The sequence below is a fragment of the Pelmatolapia mariae genome, linkage group LG7, assembly GCF_036321145.2.
Source record: "Pelmatolapia mariae isolate MD_Pm_ZW linkage group LG7, Pm_UMD_F_2, whole genome shotgun sequence".
Lineage (NCBI taxonomy): Eukaryota > Metazoa > Chordata > Actinopteri > Cichliformes > Cichlidae > Pelmatolapia > Pelmatolapia mariae.
Window position 1 is genome coordinate 41,650,190 of NC_086233.1, and position 21,041 is coordinate 41,671,230.

Consider the following 21,041-nt stretch of genomic DNA (forward strand, 5'->3'; position numbering starts at 1 on the left):
AAAGCGTGACAAAACAATATTTCTGTCTCATTTCTCTCTCGTCGAGGATGTATGTAAATTTCATCGCACCACCCTGGGAGGTCGAATGGTGGATGTCGCGCAAAACGACGACCTTGAACCAGAAACCTCGCTATCTGCACGTCATGCCCCCTAAATTCAGTCTGTATTTTTTTTAAAAACAAATTGAAAAAAAAATACATATACGATCCAAATACATATCCAGTCAGAGAAAATCTGCGTTTATAAACAGAGGCACATTGCTTTTTTATCCTTAAGCCAGCCCCTTTTCTACCGGATTAGTAGTAGTGGCGTGTACCAAGTGGCAAACGGGGGGAGGAAGAGGGTACAAATATGCTTATTTCAACTAAACAGGAACGGTGTAAGCATGCGTGGCGTGTAGTGTGACATAGGTATGTGATATAAGCCAAATAAAGTTAAATATTAAGTAAATAAAGAGTTGCCACTGACGGTCACGAGTGAGTTGGAGGCGGAGAAACCCCCGCCCCCTCCTTTCCTTTCTGAGCGGCGCTCTTCTGTGTGAGCCAGACAAGTGAAGCGCAGGAGACCGAAGCGGAACACTACACACCGGCTGAGACACAAACTGGTGATAATGTCTTCCCCGTGCATGTGCTCTCACAATTTCATTCCTTGAGACGAGTCATTTCAGAAGATTGCTATTCCGCGAAGGTGAGTACCATCCTCGGCATCTCCAGCAGGGATAAGCAGGCTGATGGTAAAGGCAAGGCGTGATACATTGAGAGTATAGGGTGGATTGAGGTACCCTGATGTGGATGACCGATGAATGATGAAACACTCCTCAGAGATGTCATGACGGCTGTGAGCGGGAGGGAGGAAATGAATTAACGAGGACAAACTGTGCTCTGGCACAGCAACGCCACATGGCACTAGTGAGACCGGTTGGGTTAATAATAAATTTTATTTTATTTTTTTAATCTATTGCTTCATCCGCTTTGGTGTGTCATGTTAACCCAACAGGCCGAGCCATGTGCAGACAAAAAATATACCACAGAGTGAGTCATTCTCCTCCTAGACGCACTCATATGTTTAATATTTGTAATAAGTGCTCTGCTATTAAACGATTATTATGAACCGAGGCGAGGCTTGCGCAGCATCGTTGCTCGTTTTTGGACGCCGCGTTGTGCTCACTGCATTATGAAACGATGGCCTTTGCCTCATTCAAACCAGGCTAATCTGGAAGCTCTGAAAGAAATCTATTAATCTCTTAATCCTCTGTGTGGTGAAAGGCGGGAGACACGCAGTGCTTCGTGGTCGCAACGCCCCTCGTCGTGCTGGGGATATTTTTTGCGCCTCTGACAGTTTAAATGAAAATGTTCGAGGATGGATTTGAGCTTGATGTGAAGCCTCCCTGAAAGGATGCTCACATTTAGGAGTCAAGGATGCTGCGCACCTTAATCAGCCTTTAGGTGGACGGCACACCCTTGATTCTCTTCCAGAGCTGCCGGTACTAAGCGTCATTAAATGTTAATGCACCGTGATGAAGCTCTTTTATAGGAGAGAAAAGTGTAATTTGGGAAGTTCATATGCTTTTATATTTGAGGGCTTTCCCCATCAGGTAAAAGGAGGGAATGTTTGGGTTTGTATGCAAATGGATTTGCCTGTTCAATTATTCAGGGGGCTTGAAACGGGATAGCCTCTGTATACCAGTGTGTCACTGTCCTAGGCAGCGTGCTCAACCAGCCAAATGCTCCAGGCCCTTTTTTTTGTGTGTCCAGAACAAGCACTGAGAATAAAATCCCATTCACTGATTTTGGTGCCCTTTCCAGTCATGTGATATCCATGTGAGGAATAAATCAGCATCCCTCAGATGGAGAAGTAATTCTCCCTACGGTGTAAATTCAAGTAAGGTGCTGAGGGATAAGGAGTAAGGTTAAAAAAGTAGTTTATATCTTGTGAAATATATAAATGGAGTCAGACTGAAATCAAATCACCCAAAGGTAAACCAAATAAAGGTTTGCCTTTGGGTTTAGTTAGTTTAATAAGTTCATTTCTGGTCATCTCTTGTCAAAGTTATTTTCGCATTTTAGGAAGGAAATAAGTACCTGAAACTATGTAAAAAATAAACACAGGTTTTCACCTTCATTGGCTGTTTACCCTTTGCTGTGTTCCTATCTCTCCCCCGCAGATATATGGTGATAATGAGGAAATAAACCTCTACAAACTTTGTCAAAGCCCGCTGGCCGTTGAACCCAGAATACTTTCAAACTTGTGCCGTTGCGCAGAGTTCTTTTCACACGCCGGCTTTGTCCCACCAGCCCGCCAGCCAAGAAGACATTCCACCCTTTCGCCCTTGTTTGCTTTATCAAATGCCCAAAAACAGCAAGGCCGTCAAGAGAGAGCTTGACGACGATGTCACGGAGTCTGTCAGAGACCTGCTTTCCAACGAGGACGCCTGTGATGATTCCTTCAAGAAGAGCTCGCTGATCGTCAACAACCATGAAGGCGAAGGGAAAGAGTGCGATGTGGAGGAAGGGGGGTCAGATGCCGAGGAGGAGGAACGACCGGCCTGGAACAGCAAGCTCCAGTACATCCTGGCCCAGGTTGGCTTCTCTGTAGGCCTGGGCAACGTCTGGAGATTCCCCTACCTGTGTCAGAAGAATGGCGGGGGTGAGTCTCAGCTAGCATCACACACACATAGTAAGAGCGTATAACTGATGGGTAGCACCATGTTAAGCATGATAACAAAAGGAACAAAGGCCAAGACACAAGGGGACAAAAGGAGTTCCGTGTTAATTAAAAGTGATCGTAGATTCGGGATGTGATATTCTTGGGTGGAAGCCAAGTCTAGCATCTACATGCATGTCTACATGTGCATGTTTTTACAGAGGATAAAAAATAGTTAAAGAAGACATGTGTTTGATTTGGTTGTTTTTTTGTTGTTGTTTTTTTGTTCATCCTTGCTGAGAAACCAGAAGTACCACCTTCCACTTTTAGCTTTTGTTTCTTTGCAGACACTCCGAATGGGCTTTAAATGGCATCATGACTTCATGAAATTACCCTTTTATAGTGAACGTGTTCTGCTCTGTGTTTACCATGTGGGTGCAGGGTCCCATGATGTGTTATGATGTGTCCATCAAAGCTAGACTTGGCTGCGAGCTTCACCACAGACAGAATGTTAATGTGACTGCCTTGTTACGTCTGCGATTTCATACAACATACAAGAGCACACAACCAAACACACAACCTCTGACACTGCTTTCAATATACAGGAAATAATTCTAAGAAGAGCGTGATGCTTCGGATTATAGTTTATGATAACCACATTTCCTACAATGTGGTCTGCTCTACTTGATTGACTCCTCGCAGACAATTGTTGTGTCTCTAGTCTAACGTGTGTGTGTGTGTGTGTGTGTGTCCTGATAAGGTGTTGCATGGAGATTATGTAAAGCTACTGAGTGTCTCTGGAAAGCTGATTAAATAAACAGGTTGGCCAGACAGGATAGAAACTCCGTCCAAGTTTATTACTTGAAGATCTGAATGGTCTGTGTAGACTCGGAGCAAACAACATTTCCCCTAACTAGGAAAAAAAATCCTCATCATGATCATAAACGGCTATTAATATATAAGTTAATAAAAAATCATGTGTCAGGCAAATTACATTAGTTATTAATGTGCTATTATGTGAAAAACACCTCATAATTGCTTGCTTGTTAGGGACTATCATAACTTGTGAGTGCTTGTAGAGTTAAAGAGCAATGACGTCCACTCTCTGAGTAGAAAGAAAGCGTTTTGCACAGGTCAAACCTAGGACTTTAACCCGGGAGACTGGGGTTTGTGCCCAACACTATAACACAACTCCAGGTTTACAAAAGAGGGGGAAATTTAAGTTTTTTGCAGTTTATTGAAAGGAAAATTTGAATATTAATTCCTCAAGTCGCTCCCACTTGTGAGTCACAGGTAGGTGGGTTGGGGGGAGGTCAGTAGATGCAGAATCTTTGAGAAATGTGTGGTTGATGAAGACGTGTCACTACAGTGGAGTCTGAAATACTCCACTGTACTGACACGTCTTCAGAAAAAGAGGCCCGGCTCTTTATTGGTATAGAATACCACCTTGAATCATGTTCTTAGAAGTGTGTATATAATTAGCATGAGATAGTGTGCATTGTGTGCGTGTGTGCTCAGGGACATTCAGAAAAATTACCACATCTCACAGACTGTCATGCTTTCAGGTCTGTTTTAAACGGCTCTGGTCACCCTGCTGTGTTCCACTGTAATTAGATTAAAATGGGGGCTGAAACCGGTGTGTGTGCGTGCATGTGTGTTATATTGTTATGTCTGTGAGGACCAGTGAGTGAGTTTTGAACCCACTTGGGAGCAGAAGCAGAAGCTTTAGTAAAGGAAAGGGTCTTTTGCTCATCAGCAGACAGTTTTAGGATTCAGGTTTCTGTTTTAGCTCTGAACATCAAATTTAGAGGACAAAATTTTTTCTTTTATGTTCTGCACCAACCAAATGTTTATTATAAAATAGAACAGCTATCACTATCTTGTTTTTTTAAACCAGAACTAATCATAATTTGATTAGTAGGTGGAGTGCTAACTTAGCAGCTAAAGCTAGCAAGTTTGGTTAACAAGGTACATTCAGAGACTATATTTTTACATGTATCTGCTAATTAGTGCTAATTAACAAATTACAGATGAAATTCTATCATTTTGTTTAGAAAGGTAAGGTGCCATTTGATTTCTATGTCTACAGGCTGTTGGTAGAATTAGCAGAAATCCAGAGTTGAATTAGCTTAGGTGACGCTAACTGACCATTAGCAGATGAGATGGTACTTACCTGTCACTAAAAACAGACCGCTAACTCATAAAAGCATAAATATAAGCCTCTATTAAATGTAAACAGGTAAGTTCTAAAAACCCTTTGTATAGTAATTCTGATGTTAGCGACCTAAAGGTACTCCTGTGTGTCTTTATGACTTTTGCAGTCTGTTTTCATTTCTCACCTTCCCTTTCGAGACCATGTACACAATGTTCCAGGAACACTTTCAAGCCCAGTGTTGGGCTTATATATACAAGCAGGGAAAATACATGTAGTCAGCTTGTGTTTTGCCTTTTAGCTCTAGTAAATCATAAATCAAGTCAAACAGATTTAGTGGTGGATAGATTGTTAGGTATTTCTATTAGCGTGTAATAATGCAAGTAATCCATATCTCTTGGTACCGAACAGGAAGTGAAAATCCCTGAAATGCTGCGTGTCTGATGACTGGCTAAACCAGATATTTTATTTCACTTACTGCTGGGACTGAGGAGGACTGTGAAACGTTTTTAAAGAAGGAAAAAACAAAAACTGCACTCTTGTTGGGCTGTTTGCTTTCTCAAAGTGCCATCAAAGTGTCTGAATATCCCAGGGAGACTGTTGAAGTTCTTAAAAGACAATGGAGACCAGAGGGAGGTTTTTGATGTTGTCAAAGCCCAAAATAAACTGCGTATTCTGTACCAGAATTAGATATTATATTAATAGTACATAGTATATTGTACACACACACACACACACACACACACGTGTAAAAAGCATAGAAACACACACATATTTACGTGTGTGACCACTCCCATCAAGGGAGGACTCAGGAAAGGATCTGAATGAATGCCCTCCCAGATAAAACAATGAGCTCTGTTGCAAAAGGGATGAAACCAGTTTTTAAAATAATAAACCCATTGCGGTGTGGCGCTGTTGTCAATGACTCACAGCAAGCCTCACACTACGTCGACTCACCAGTGTTTATGTTTGATATGGCTCAGACTTATGATTGGTACCGTGTCACAGAGGGGGATTTTCTCTTCTTCGTTGCTTTAGTTGCACCCTGGAAATGATGCAATTGATTTTAACATATATCAGTGGTTGAGGGCAGACAGGAAGTTTCATTTCACGTGTGAAAAAGAGAAACAACCCCACAGGAGCACAGTTCCTTTCCGTTTCCTCTCAGGAAAATAAAACGGCTCATTATTTCCAAAATCTAGCTTTGGGTTCTCTTTTTGTCCTGAAGTTGTTGTGCGCTTGGCAGTCTCGGTGCTCACAGGAGATGCGCCATCCTGTATTTTACCGTAGCACACTATTACGCCAGTTAATGTTGGTTATTCACCCAGAAACCTTAATTCTAGAGAGAAATGCTATATTTGCCACTGTAATTTAGGTAATTTTAGACTTCAGTATCTTTTCTGGTTTCCATAATGATTTGATTGCACTATAGTACACTCCATAGGGACCTGTTAGGTAGAAGCCCATCAATGCAGCACGCGTGTGTGTGTGTGTAGTCGTTTGGATCTGATTGTGCGTTTAATTTGCTGTTTAGGTGAATGTGTCACCATCACGGAGATGTTATGTTGTTGTATAGTTAAAGTTTAGAAAACAGCTGTCTGTTGGTGTGATTTTCTAGCCAGAGTGGGGCAAAGGGTAAGATTTTAAAAAGCTGATATTTAAGTGTTGTCACCACATGTTTGTTAACTGCTTTCAGGAACTCAAATGTTAGTGCCTCACTGTTATCTGATTTGACAGTTTCCTCTTCTTTTCGCATCCTTCATTTAACCTGCTCTTCATATTGTTTTGATTGGCAGGAGCATATCTGGTGCCCTATCTCATCCTGCTCATATTGATTGGCATTCCGCTGTTCTTCCTGGAGCTTGCGGTGGGACAGCGAATCCGTAGGGGCAGCATCGGTGTGTGGAACTACATCAGCCCTCGGCTGGGAGGGATTGGCTTTGCCAGCTGTGTGGTGAGTGAGACACAGGGGTCCTGTCTGAACATGGTTAAAACACTGTGTATAAACAGTATAGTGGTATATTAGCATACTTTTGGTTGTATTGATTCTCACACTGTCCCCATTGGTGAGCTGTTAAGTCACTGCAGGTAGGGAAAAATATGGAGTGACAATAATTTGAAGAAAAGGAAAATTGTGGGGTGGGGAGTCTTTACTAATTTAGCCTCTATTTTGTAGCTAAATGTTGTGTTTCATACTGTTTATGATTTTAGTTGTGTGTCTGAAGTTGACTTTGTTCTCTCGCCTGTAGGTGTGCTTCTTTGTGGCTCTCTACTACAATGTCATCATCAGCTGGAGTCTCTTCTACTTCTCCCAGTCCTTCCAGCAACCTCTGCCATGGCACGAGTGTCCCCTCGTGAAGAACAAGACCAGTACATGTAAGACGCAATTTTGTAACGACAGTATTCTGCAGGCTTCTTAAAGTCTTTGTGCCGCTTGGAAATGATCTTCTTCAGTAAATACGTCCATGATGAGCGCTATGTCTTTTGTCCATAGATGTGGTGCCAGAGTGTGAGAAAAGCTCAGCAACCACCTACTACTGGTACCGCGAGGCCCTGGACATCTCTGACAGCATCTCTGAGAGCGGAGGGCTGAATTGGAAGATGACCGTGTGTCTGCTGGTTGCCTGGTCCATGGTTTGCCTTGCCATGATCAAGGGAATACAGTCTTCTGGGAAGGTACGCATAATTTAAAACAGTTAATTAAAAAAAAAGATAGAGAGAAAAGATACCAGTAGAAAATAAGAGAGAAGAAGAGACAGATGGAACAAAACAGGAAGAAATCAGCACCTGCTAGGACTCTTGCACTGTAGAAAATGGGGAATAGTAAGCGAAACAAAAGGCCTGTGCTTGCAGAATGTTTTGGAAAGTCTTTTCACACACAATTAACTCTCTTCCACTGGTTGCACAGGCACTGACCGCAGTAATGTACCTTGACAAATTTTTCTAATGATACAGCCTGAAATATGATTTTCAGAGCTCATGTGATCTTTTGTAAGATTTCTGGCTTAGCTGACTTTAGCTTAGTGTAACAAAGCTGACAGTAGCGTGACCAGCATCCGGAAGGATTAGCCCCTGGATAAAGGTTGTCATTTGCTTGCTCCTTGCTTTCTTTTAACAGGTGACCGTTATCATTCCACACTTTCTCATATCATATGACAAGTATTAGCTGGTGTACTCTTGGGGTCAGAGTCAAGCCTCTGCTAACTGTGCTGTACAAATAGTCCCAGAACGAGCTTTGATGTTCTTTGATTTTGATACTGTGTGAGTTATAAACTGGGTGTAGGGTCGAAATTAATACGGTAGATGTGAACGATATTTTTTATGTAGTGGAGTAAGACCTTTTAGTGAAGGCCTATTAAGGTGACTCAACCTCAGACTTTCTTATCATGCTCTGCAGTCTTATTGGGCTTTTGAGCCTCTTTTAGGTCATTGTTTTTGGTTTTACAGCACTTTTATTAAGTGCTGCAATCTCACCTTCATTCACCAACATCTGCAGGCAGCAAAAAGACTTTGGCAAACCCAGCGGCTCATTTAGAGTATTCTGATTACAGTCTTACTGTTTCTTTTTAGACAATAAGTGATGGCATCTAGCAAGCAATTTATAATTAAAGATAAGTTCATTTAAAATATAATGAAATCAGATAAAGATAAGGACTACAAACAAACTCAGGTATGAAAATATTGGTAAATTGCTGGTTTGTGTGTGAAACGTTCATGCTTGCAGTTTGCGCTCACATTTGTGCTTATGCACTGTTAGCAAATGAGAGCCATTGTTCTCAAGTCTCCCCAAGTCTTATCCCAGCAGAGAGTAGCAGCAGTCTACTGCATGCTTGGCTTTGCATTCCCCCCAGCAGAGACGCACAAAACAAGATGGATGCCGTGTCCAGCAGAAGTCCTTTAATCTTGGACCGCTGTCGGCGGTGATTTGCAACGCTGGTCTCTTTTCTGCTGTCTGCCACACCCTGCTGCCTGGCAAGAATTCTCACCTATAAATACAATCAGTGTTTCACTAGTGCTGCGTCATCGGAGGGGATTTATGCATTAGCACAAAACAGTCAGACCCTTATACAGTTATCAATGACATAAAATAAATTACAGAAAAGAAACAAATAAATACTAATTTTTGGAGGTAATCAGGGCCACCCAAGCTGTCAGTTAGTTGTACAGTTTGAGCCAGATGGCTGTCCTACAACCACCAGCTGCGTCTGGAAGGCCCTTTTTAGTTGTCCAGCACAGAGACTGTGCACAAACTTTCCCTCCGAGGAGCCAGCTCAGTGTCTTTGAAGTTTAATCAGCGGCACGTGATACAAAAGAATATTAATGCCCTCTCTGCCAATGTTCACACAAAAGACTTGTCCGAGGAATATCCCTGCCACAATCTGCGTCTCTGCCCCATTTGTGTGCGCGCGCGTGTGTGTGTGTGTGTGTGTGTGGGTGGGCATGAAAGGGATCTAAACCTTTGGTTACCATGGTTATACACACTCTTTTGGCTTGGCTTGATTGTTAAGAGCGCGGTGAAAAAAAGAGATGATAAAAGATAGACTTGAACTGATAAAATAACAGAACTTATCAGAAGTATTTGAAAGCTGTTAAAACTTTCAAAGCTTCTGTTTTCTTATACTTTTAGGGCAACATGTGTGTCATGTTTTAAATGTTAAATGTTAAGATTACTGATAAACTTTGTTTAAAAAAAATACTTTATTACTTTACAGTCAGGCTTTCTTGTAATGATGTCAGAGAAATCTAACTTTTTTTTATCAGTTCATGTAGAGAACAGTGAAGTTCCCAGAACTTAACCTTTGCAAGAAGAGCCTTCTATCTGTAACAATACATGAGCCTTCAGAGGAAAACTCCCCTGTTGAAAGACCATAAGACTAAGGTTACAAAGGAGCAGCCTGCTTGGCTTTGTGAGGACCAAGGCTACATTTCAGTTCAGCAAAGTGCTAAAAAGAGTTACAGCTGAAAAAGAGGAGAAACCAACTGAAGAAATGAACTCAGCTTATCACATTAGACTTTATGTAAGGGTTCTTCACTTGAGAAACATTTAACTCAATAAATGTATAAATATATTTGATTATATATGTTGCTTTAAATTCTATTTGGGGTCTCCTGAAATTTGAAACGTACCATATCACAAAAAAAACTTTGTGTCTGTGCTGTAAAAATGAAGGAAGGTAAACATTTGTGGTCTTTACATATTCTACAGGGGACGTCCTGTGTATATAATAAATATACTACTCAAAAAATAAATAGAAAGTTAAATAAATAAGAAGTTCATATTTTGTGAAATACATTTTCAATCTTAGTTTTAAATCCATCTCTCAGTACATTATCTTAATCTATTAGAAAACCCAAACATCGTCTGTGGGTAGTTTTCCATTTCTTTCCACTGGTTTTTTTCAGTGGCAGAACACATACCACCCCCTACCCCACCCACTCCCACCCCCACCTCCAATATATGCATGACATTATCATCAGTGTCACCATGGTGCAATTGACTGAAGTTGACCGAGCAATCGTGGCACGCACTATTGCTACAGTCCTGCGTGTCCATGAGAGCACAGTCTCTGATCTGATCGTTCATGGTAAAAATGTGAGTCGACAGAGACACCGAGATGAGGTCCTCCAACCTGTACTTTTGCACTTCTTGTGGCAGTGTCTGTCCCTCCGGCAGTTTCACAGGACAGTGTTCACCTCCACACTGCCAGAGCACCACAGGCCTTTCTGAATCAGGAGCATATCCAGACTTCCTTGACCAGCGTTTTTGTCCCAATATGTCTCCCACTGAGCATGCGTGGGACGTGCTGGGTCGATGTGTTTATTAGTGAAATCCACAACCAATGACCGTTGCGTAGCGGCAGGCTGCACGCATCCAGGAATGGTCAGCAATTCTTCAACAACAGATGCAGCCGTGTGCGGTCCGTGTGCAGATGGGCAACAGCTTGCATCTGCAGAGGAGGCTATACCTCGTACTAAATGATTGGCTATAAAATCTATTTAAAACACAAAACTTGCTTCTTGTTTGTTTTTTGTTTTTTTTACTATTTTAAAATTAAAGCTTGAGGAGAAATTCATTAAATGCCAGAAACCTTGATTAAAGAGGACCTACTATGCTGTTCCATATTTTTTGTCTTACACCGCTACAGTCATGAAACGTCATGGTAAAAATGGCCAATATTTTAAATAAGGAGATCGGTTTATCTGTAATTCCCGTGAACCAAACCTTCCAGACTTCTCTGGTGCTCATTTCTGGGAAGTTTCTTCTGCCTTCGGCTGTTTATGATGTCAGGCAGAAGACAGCCAATCAGAAGAAAGTTAGCTGAAAGGGAGGGTGGCTATAAAGGGGAAGGACCTAGATAGTGTACTAAGCAAAGCAATAATGAAAATACAACTATAAAAATGTGGAGCTGGGAATGAGCATGCTAGGTTCCATTAAAACTTTGAACAATATCAGTGAGTTCTGCTTTGTTGCTTTTTTCCTCACTTTTCTCTAAGATGACACCACACACCATTTTCCTCAAGGCTACATGTGGACCACCAAGTAGGACACGTAATGTCTCTGAATCACTGACTGTGCTCATGACTCAATCCCAAACTATCTCCCGGTGTCTGCACCCACACCCTACAGGATCTGTAAACTATCTGGCTCAGGGTTTCATCCCATTTTTAGTCTTTAAGCGCCAACTTGTCTATCCAGTTAATGAGATGTAGGTTTGAGGGGGAAGGGCACTTAAGTCCACCCATGAATTAGTGTGATGTGATGTCACGATCGCATAAAATAATAAATGCTGAAAAAGGTGTTCAGACTACATCCCTCAGCTGCAAACTGAAATTCTTCACGAGATGTTTGGGCCCTGCTTTGAATGCTTGAATAAATTAGATTTTAAAGAAAGTACAGCAATAGAAGAAAAACATGTTTTTATTTATTATCAGCTCTCAGCAGATCTTCACTCTCTTTTCTGAACAGTTTGATGTTCCTGTCAAACGACCACGATCAGCACCGCATAGAAAGTCAGGCAGTGAGATCACGCTGCATTTGTTTATTCGTTTTAATTTGTTTTACAGTTTTTCCAAAGATACATGCTCTGTGTGATGTGGAAAACACTTGCGTTTGCTTGCAGGTGATGTACTTCAGCTCCCTCTTCCCGTACGTTGTGCTGGTTTGCTTCCTGGTTCGGTCGCTCCTCCTGAAGGGCTCCATGGATGGGATCCGTCACATGTTCACACCCAAGGTAAAGATCCTCTCAAGTGTAGGATTACATTTTTGTTATTATGATGTTTGGAATTGATGATGCTGTATAATTAAAGTATCATATATTTAAAAATACATCATTTCGAGCTAATTTTCCCTTTGATATTACATTTCAGAATGAAAGTATTTTACTTTATACTACAAAATCACCTTTTCACGCATCACAAATGTTCTTATTAACAACATTAGCTTCTTCACTAAGACAATGGTGTTTAAGTATTAAATGCTCCTTATTTGTGTTCCTTGATTTCAGTAGAATAGCTTCTGATTGGTGATAGGTTCGTAGCATAAACCTATTCGCTGGAACGTTCAGGACAATTTGCTACACAGCAAGAACAAGACACAAGTAGGCAACGTTCTTTGTGTTAGTCATGCATGAGGAGGCCTGTCTGGAGCCAAGTGTCGTTCCAACCACTTGACCTCCGTCAGACTCTCAGCCAGGTTCCCCATAGCACTCCTTTTATTGTGGTTACATGAATATGCATAGAGTCATTAACATATAACATCTTACATATATATATATATACATGTGAACAAAGAATACCCTGTGTGTGTGTGTGTGTGGGGGGGGGGGGGGGGGGTCAAACCATGACCCCATAAATGACTTCCCTAAACCTGCTGGCCTGGAAGTCCAGCAGTTCATCTAAACAAAAGGCACTTAGACTAAAACAGATATAGATACGTTTATCCTACCATAAAACAATAAGACAAGGTACGACCTGTCCCATGCTCCCAGAGTGTGGGTGTGAAAGCCAGAACACTCTGGAATGCACACAAAGCCTACTAAAGATCACACATCCTATCACTACACAATCGATTATACACCTCTAAGCATATATGGTTAAATATTTCTTAATACAAATGACAATAACAAAATATAAACCCAACAATTGGCTACCCCTGACAAGCAGAAGGTCTGAACAGCAGATGGAAGGGACTCAAATGCCGTGCCTGAGTTTAGGATTATCAGCTCACTGACAGCAAACAGAAAAAGAAGTAGAAAAGAAGTCTGAAACGCAGTGTTTGGAGCAGTATGTAGTACATTTTTCACATGAATATGACAGAAAATAAGGAAAAATATAATAGGTCTCCTTTAATGGATCGTATGATAGAACCATATAATACTGAACAGGACTGTAGAGGATTGTTCGCATCATGAGTACTTTCATACTTTAATCCATTTAGATGATAGTACTGGCTTTATACTTAGACATGAGTTGAATAGTGCTCAGGTCAGAATGCCCTTATTTCTGCTTCTGTTTATTCCCTGTTGAAATCGCTGTTGAATTAAACTGTGTCTGAACTCAAAAAGAACTCCACACTGTGATAGGCTGGCTCCTCAGCAGCAACTGGCCAATGGCATGTCAGGCTGCAGATGAATGTCACCATGGAAACAGGAGTTACTGAGTTTTTACGTAACCATCCAAGTGAAGACACTGGCAGCAGTGCATGTCTGTCTTGCATGTCTTCTCGCCTCGTCGCTGACACTCGCGTTCTGCCACCATCTTTCATGTACCTGATACGTGTGCTCATGAATAAATATGTAAAAGGAATATTATGCAATTAATAAAACAAACACTGTTGGCTTTCAGCGAGAAGATGTTGCATTTGAATCGGCTGGCTTTCTCTGCGGAGATTGTGTCATTATGGTTACATAGTTTCTCTCCAAGTACTTTGGCTTCCACCTGCAGTGCAAAGAGGTGCATGTTTGGTTAATTGGTTATTCCAAATTGGCTGCAGCTGTTGATGTGAATGGTTAGCCCTTCAACAGACCGGCAACCTCTCCAAGGATTACCTGGTCTCAGCTGAGATGGTCTCCAGCCTATCAGCAGAGTTGAAAACTTTAAAATGTAACTTATGGTAGATGACAGTGATGTGGTGTTTTATGACACTCATCAATGTATTCTCCTCCCAGAAAAATTGCCAAAATGACTGAACATTTCTTTCACCAATTTATATTATTTCCACAAGAAAGCAGTACAATCAGGTTTTTACAGAAATCACAAATATATGACTAAGAAGTACATTAATCTTTCATTTACTTTGACAACATGTCAGCTATCATTGCCAGTTATCGCAAATGCTTGACTGAAGCTTCATCATTTGGTATATTTTGTGACGTTACAGTGGGGATGTCATTGCACATCCATCTATATTGTAATAGGTGTTTAGAGCTAAGACTTAATTCAAATCTGTTTGTTCTGTTTTCAGCTGGAGATCATGCTGGAGGCCAAGGTCTGGCGTGAGGCAGCCACGCAGGTCTTTTTCGCGCTGGGTCTCGGGTTCGGTGGCGTCATTGCCTTCTCCAGCTACAACAAGCGCGACAACAACTGCCACTTTGATGCCGTCTTGGTATCTTTTATCAATTTCTTCACTTCTGTGCTGGCCACCCTGGTGGTGTTTGCCGTGTTGGGCTTCAAAGCCAATATCATGAACAGCAAATGTGTTGCAATGTGAGTATAAGACTCTAACACCTACAGCAACGAGTCCATTGGTCCACTTGTTTCAGACAATACTTTTTCATACTTCAGTCTTTGAATGTGGTATTTCTGAAGATTGTTCAAGGATGATTGATGTTTAGCTTTTTGACCACCGTTTAAATCTCTTGAGAATTTAACAATCAGCAACTTTTTTCTTTTTTTTTAGGAACACCAACAAGATTTTAACATTGTTGGGGAGTGGCATCCTTGAGCAAAACCTTATTCCCCCCAACATGAACCTTACTCAGGTTAATCAAGTCAGTGGTGAGGACTACCATAAGATGATAGTTGCCATCAAAGGGTTTAAGCAGGATAAGTTCGAGTCACTGGGACTGGAAGCCTGCAGCATCGAAGACGAGCTGAATAAGGTACATGGGGATAAAAATTGTAAATGACGCCGTATTCAAGTCATTCCAGGTGCCCGTATGTTATTTTAAAAGTCTATAACATTTTATTGAAGATGTTTATTTTCTTTCTTGTCAAGTGTTACCCACTTTGTGAGTGTTCAGAAAGATGGGTTTATTTGAAATTACATAAGTAAATAATTTAAGCTAACAGCTGCAAACAGAGCAAGTGGTATTCTTCCCAAGCCAACCTCAAACTTGCCTTTACCCACACCTTATCAGGTATAGACTATTAGCAGTTAAACCAAGACAACATCCAAAGACTCGAGCATTGCCAAGGCAAGGAGCGTAAGGGTTGCAGAAGACAAAGAGTTAGACGTCTTTTACATATGTGGAATATGTGTAAAGACTGGCAAAAGGGATTGAAGTAGGGAATGACCGAAGTACTTCTGGTAAGTATACTTGGACTCCAGAATTCATAAAAGTGGCAACACTTTGGGAAAGTTATCTTGCTGAAAACATTGGTATTATTTTTTTCACCATGGACCTTATACCTACAGTATTCCAAAACCCAATGGAAAAGCCCCCTTAGATTTTTGTTGGACCTTGTGGAAACCAGGATTGTGCTAACTTTTGGATCACCTACTGTAAAAGAAAACCACATATTTCTGGCAACTCTGGTCAGGTTGGCAGTCTGTCAGAGGGCGATGTTTAGTCTTCATTAAAGAAAACAAAAAGAACAAATTCAAAGCAACGAGGCCTCTAAAAGTAGCTAGTGCTACACTAGCTAGCTAGGACTTTGGTGCTGTGTTTTAACCTTTCCTTCTTTTCTCCCTGACAGGCAGTACAAGGCACAGGCTTGGCTTTCATTGCCTTTACAGAGGCCATGACCCACTTCCCAGCCTCACCCTTCTGGTCTGTCATGTTCTTCCTAATGCTGGTTAACCTCGGCCTCGGCAGCATGTTTGGCACCATTGAGGGTATCCTCACCCCGCTGATAGACACATTCAAAGTCCGAAAGGAGTTTCTTACAGGTTAGAAAGATCACATGACCTGTGCTTTATCCTAATGACCATATTTAAATCAGTCCAGCTCTGTAAAAGGAAATGTTTAGGCCTAAGAGCAACACATGCTGTGTATGAAGGATAAATGGAGGCAGTAATTCAGTCTTGCAAAAGTGGATGGAAGACGATTGCAGAAGACCCGTGCAGACTTGTTTTACTCAGACGTGCATCTTGTAGGAAGCAGACTGTGGCTGACTATAGCTTTTGGTCAATGAGTTACAACTGTCCAAAATAAACCATTGCCATTAAAAACACATTGATTTTATAATGCTTTATGTTTTCTTTCTACGAGAGAAGAGGTGCTATTTAAAGCTAAATGAGTTTGACTTTACCCAAAACCATGCTACACCCTCAAAAATATAGTTTCAGAGAGATAAGTAATAATGTAAAAACACAAATTTGATTAATAATACATGGTGGCAAAGCGGCTGTCACACTCTCAGTGAAAAGATGTAGGTTGCTGAGCCAGTCTTTTTGAGTCAGATAGCTTAGAATGGATCCCGTTCCACTTATATATACTCCACTCCAAACTCTTCTTGTAAACTGGGGAATGATGACAGTATTGAGTTTAAGCTCCATCATACATGTAATATTTATGGAGTTTTCATTTGAAACCTTTAATGTATGTCAGTATGCACAGTGACGAACTACCTGCTATCTCTCCTGCAGTGGGATGTTGCGTGTTGGCCTTCTCCATCGGTCTCCTCTTTGTTCAGCGCTCAGGGAACTACTTTGTGACCATGTTTGATGACTACTCGGCTACTTTGCCTCTGCTCATAGTGGTCATACTGGAAAACGTGGCGATCGCCTGGTTCTATGGGATCGATAAGTAAGTTCACAATATACATCATCTCCATGTTTCCTTAATATTTACTCACTTACTGCTTATGCAGAAAAAAGCTTTTTAATGGCTATTGAGGCCATTCATTTATAGTTTTTTCTTAATGTATTTTTTTCTGCCTAAGGCAAATGCTGTAACAAAGACTACCTACCTACAGGGTTACAGACTGTACTTGTTCCTTACATAACTTCCACATTGTCTATTTTTGGGACACTTTTTTGTTTTAAATGTAATTGTTCTTTGAATGCAACTGTAATGGCAAAAATAAGAACCACATATATAAAACCATCCGGTGTATAAAGCGAAAACAGGAAACTATTGTGAATTCTTCATCTGATCTCACCTCCCGCTGCTTTGCTCTGTTTTCAGATTCTTTGAAGACTTGAAGGACATGCTGGGCTTTATGCCGTACCGTTTCTACTATTACATGTGGAAGTACATCACACCCATCCTGCTAATGGTCCTCCTGTGCTCCAGCTTCATTCAGCTGATAATGACGCCGCCCAGCTATAGTGCCTGGATCCAGGAAGAGGTGAGTTAATGTCTCCGGCTGGGCTTCTGAAATCAGGGATCAATGTGGGCGGAAGTTTTCCTAAATGGTAAGCCTGGAACGAGTAAAAAGCAAATTCAAGAGTTCAAAGAAATAGCAAGAAAGTAGAAAACGAGCCAGGCTTTTTGGCTGATAAACACAGGTTTAGGCATCCTTTAATCTGAGGAAAATCAACAGGATACATTGTCTGCCACATAGACCATCAAGCACCAGTGCTATTAGTTTGAAACCTCTATAAAGTGGAGCACAGGTTATACTAGACAAAGTGCATCCACAAGTATTATTGCTTTAGTTAGAAAAATAGCCTTCTATTAAAAATTATGTTACTAGACTATTGATTGTCTAAAAAAGTATATATTCTACCAATCTAGTATCACATTACTTCTTCTGCTAACTCCTTTCACTATAACTCGTTGCTTTTCTTGTGTTTGCCCTCCAGGCCATAGAGAAAACCTTGCGCTTCCCTCTGTGGGGCATTGTGGTCTGCATCTCTCTGGTGGTGATGGCCATCCTGCCCGTGCCCGTGGTCTTTGGCCTACGCTACTTCAACATCATCAATGACAACACGAGTGGCCTTTCCACTGTTTCTTACAAGAAAGGCCGCATCATCAAGGAGACCGCCCGGCCAGAGGAAGACGACGACGCTAGCCTTATTCACGGAAAGTCTCCCAGCGAGGCTCCTTCGCCGATGCCTGGCAACAGCATCTACCGCAAGCAGAGCAGCAGCGGCGGCACTGATGTGGACACCGCACCTAATGGCCGTTATGGTATCGGTTACCTGATGGCTGACATGCCAGATATGCCTGAGTCAGACTTATAGACTGACAGTAATAGTATGCCCTTCCGCAGCCATAACGGGGGGCCACTTCTCCCCCCTCAACTCTCTGCGTGCGTTTAGTTACCTGTATTGTCGCTGTATATTTCTCTTGTACCGTATTTTCTTTGTATATATTGTAACTGCTCTCTTATTTGTTGTCTCTGAACCTTATCTGCCAGTTTCAGAGTTTTGAACTAAGTCTAATTCTGTACTAAAAGAACCAAAAGAAAAAATCTCCATGGGGAAAACGTTAGTCTGAGGCCAGGCTTATTTCATGTCTGTGAAACTGCACTAGTACAACTGTATCCCTTAAAAGAAGGTCTAGGAATAAACACCATCCTTGTTGAATCCTTCACCGATTTGCTTGTGTGCTTCCCAAACTCATCTCCATTTCCCTCCAGTCTTTGCTCCCTTTCTTTTTGGAGAGCCAAAGAGGCCTGCTTGAATAAGAATCTCCAAGAGTCAGCCAGTTCAGGTGAGAGATGTAAGAGGTGGTCAGAAAGTACCAAGCCTTAGCTGCAGTGTAGGCGATCTCAATGATGAAGTAATGTTGCGAGATTAGTTTTTCTTGGCACGAGTTTGGGTCGAAAGGATGGCCTTTGAAAACCACTCCCATGATTGTCTGCAAGAAAAGTGTGCCTAAGTTATTTATATTTCTTTATAGAATACACGATGGCCGTTGTATATTTAAAGTATTCTGTAAATATAATATAAATATTTTAAATATATTTATCTTGTTAGTTTGGATATCAAAACAGTGTTTTTAAGGTTCAGAAGTACTCTAATTCTTTAACCCATCTTTGTTTTTTTACTCTGTAAATATTTTCTTTTCCATCAAAAAGCTTCAATTTTAATGTCTTTTCCCTCCGATTAAAGCTTAAACATGACCACAAACTAGAAATCAGTTTGTTGCTTTTATTCTTGCAGTGCAATTTGAGATTATTCCCAGTATGTACAGTATCCCACTACTCCTCAGAAAAACACGTTTTTCAATGTACAATATGCGACTGGAAAACAAGAAAAAAGTGCAAATTAAAACCAAATCATTCAAATTTTCTCTACATTTCCTTCTTATAAAAAATACATTTTTCTCATCTTCTGTCTTTTTGTGAACATACTCCGTAAAGCGACACAAAGAGCCATCACAGTACATAAAACTGTAGTTACTTGTGTTTGGCACAATCACATTCACTTTAGACAACAGGAAATATAAATTTGAGAAAAGCAGGCAGCATTATGAGATGTTTGTTTCCTGTTTACTGATGTGGCGTGATGGAGCTCAATGGTAAACATATAAACATAAAATAAATAGTCAAATGTACACTTTGAGGGTTTTTTTTCCTTCCTTTGGCTTTCTAGTTATCAGGAGCAGGAGGTTTAGTACATATGCTCTGAAAACACAAATGAAACCTTTTGTGTCCCTTCTGACAAAGTAATTAAAGGTTCTCTTCATCTGATAAAAGGTGGTGCAAATGTGCATCATCAAGAACATCGAGAAACATTTGTTGAATTAGATTCTTTTGACCAGTTCATTACAAAGTCATCCCCTTATTAGTGCTCTTCCAGGGTCAGTGTGCTGGAAAGTTTGAATGGCTATTAGAAACTGAGGTAAAGCGTCCCCTTCAGCGTGCACTGCTGAGATACTCCTGCAGTGGGAAGTTGATCCCTTTTCAACAAACATTCTGCCAAAAAAAAGAAAAGAAAAAAGGATTAAAACAATAATCAAAACAGTTCAAAGAAAGTCTTTGAATCCTTTAAAGTGTTTCGTATTTTTGGATAACCTAAAGCATCATCAGAGATTCCAGTTAAGCCATCTGTACATCTGGTTTTTTCCTGCTTATCCAATTCTGACTGAAGGCTGTCCCAGCTGTGACAGGGCGAGAGGCGGGGCTACACCCCGGACATCTCGACAATCTGTCACAGTCTAACAGACGGACAATCATTTACACCTAGAGCCAATTCAGAATCACAGTTTAACCTAGCATGCATGTCGCTGGGCTGTGTGAGAACACACTCAAACACCACACAGGCAAGTGGTTCTCTTTCATAGCATTCGTTTCGTGTCTCACTATGGGAACGCCTCCTGCGTGACCTCATCAGAAGCTCAAATACCATTACGCCAGCCTTTACAGGCTGGCTAGGTGACGCCCATGTCAGGAGGGGCTAGTGCCTCCCTATATAATAGCCTGACATAGCGTCAGATGTCTTTCAAAAACCTCTTCTCGCTTCTCACAGAAGCCTGTAGACAACTGTGCGATTGGGTGCTAAAGCTAAACTGTCCACAGATTCGAGTGAACAACTCGGTCGCCGGGCGCTTTGTTCCCAGCTTTTCAGTTGTCCACTAGCATACAAGCAGTAGCAATACTGCTCTGTTACTAGTGCTGGTGCCAAGTAGCAATACTTTCACCCAGGGAAGTAGCAATATTTTCCGAAAGCGAAGTAGCAACACTTTGCTAATAAAGATACCCCTAGCTTTACCATCAGGTAGCAATACCCCTCAACGCTAGCGGTCTTTTTACACATTGGGTAGCAATACCTGTAGAAAAGTAGCAACACTTTTCACCCCACGTTAGCGAAGAATAGCAATATTCTCCGCACTCGGTGTCAGTCTCGCTAACGTGCGCAACCCTCTAGCTAACCATGGCTACGGCTGCCAACGAAGTTGCAAAACTCTGTCCCTGCGGCAAGAAAATTTCTGCCTGGGATACACACCCCGTGTGTGCGGCGTGCCTGGGTTTATCCCACGCTCAGGCCGCCTTGACACCCGCACAAGACTGTATCCACTGCGCGGCTTTCCCACGCAAGCTACTCCGCCGCAGGCTAGCTCGCCAGGCTAACCTGTCGGGCGGCGACCCTTTGCTGTGTGAAGCTGCTGCGGCGCAAAGAGATACTGAGATG

At 41.5% G+C, this 21,041-nt stretch overlaps 2 protein-coding genes across 2 annotated transcripts in view; one reads left to right on the forward strand and one right to left on the reverse strand.

Annotated features, from left to right (window-relative positions):
* The first annotated feature begins 543 nt into the window (after positions 1–543).
* Positions 544–18,498, forward strand: slc6a15 (solute carrier family 6 member 15). Its single transcript, XM_063479128.1, has 12 exons — positions 544–687; positions 2,165–2,646; positions 6,592–6,749; positions 7,045–7,171; positions 7,290–7,471; positions 11,917–12,027; positions 14,259–14,500; positions 14,694–14,895; positions 15,713–15,905; positions 16,605–16,764; positions 17,146–17,308; positions 17,766–18,498. Exons 2-12 carry the CDS (start codon positions 2,346–2,348, stop codon positions 18,144–18,146), a joined length of 2,220 nt encoding a protein of 739 aa, XP_063335198.1. The 5' UTR covers positions 544–687; positions 2,165–2,345; the 3' UTR covers positions 18,147–18,498.
* Positions 18,193–21,041, reverse strand: part of lrrk2 (leucine-rich repeat kinase 2) — a 41,280-nt gene continuing 38,431 nt past the window's right edge. Inside the window, exon 52 of the mRNA XM_063479127.1 lies at positions 18,193–19,825. The gene's annotated coding sequence lies outside the window, so the exon portion shown is untranslated. The remainder of the gene's footprint in view (positions 19,826–21,041) is intronic.

Excerpts from the sequence above, each read along its gene's own strand:
- slc6a15 (XM_063479128.1), top strand. The coding sequence starts at position 2,346 with ATGCCCAAAAACAGCAAGGCCGTCAAGAGAGAGCTTGACGACGATGTC. Across the intron at positions 14,896-15,712 it reads TCGAAGACGAGCTGAATAAG|GCAGTACAAGGCACAGGCTT; the intron begins GTACATGGGGAT and ends TCTCCCTGACAG. Across the intron at positions 16,765-17,145 it reads TGGTTCTATGGGATCGATAA|ATTCTTTGAAGACTTGAAGG; the intron begins GTAAGTTCACAA and ends CTCTGTTTTCAG.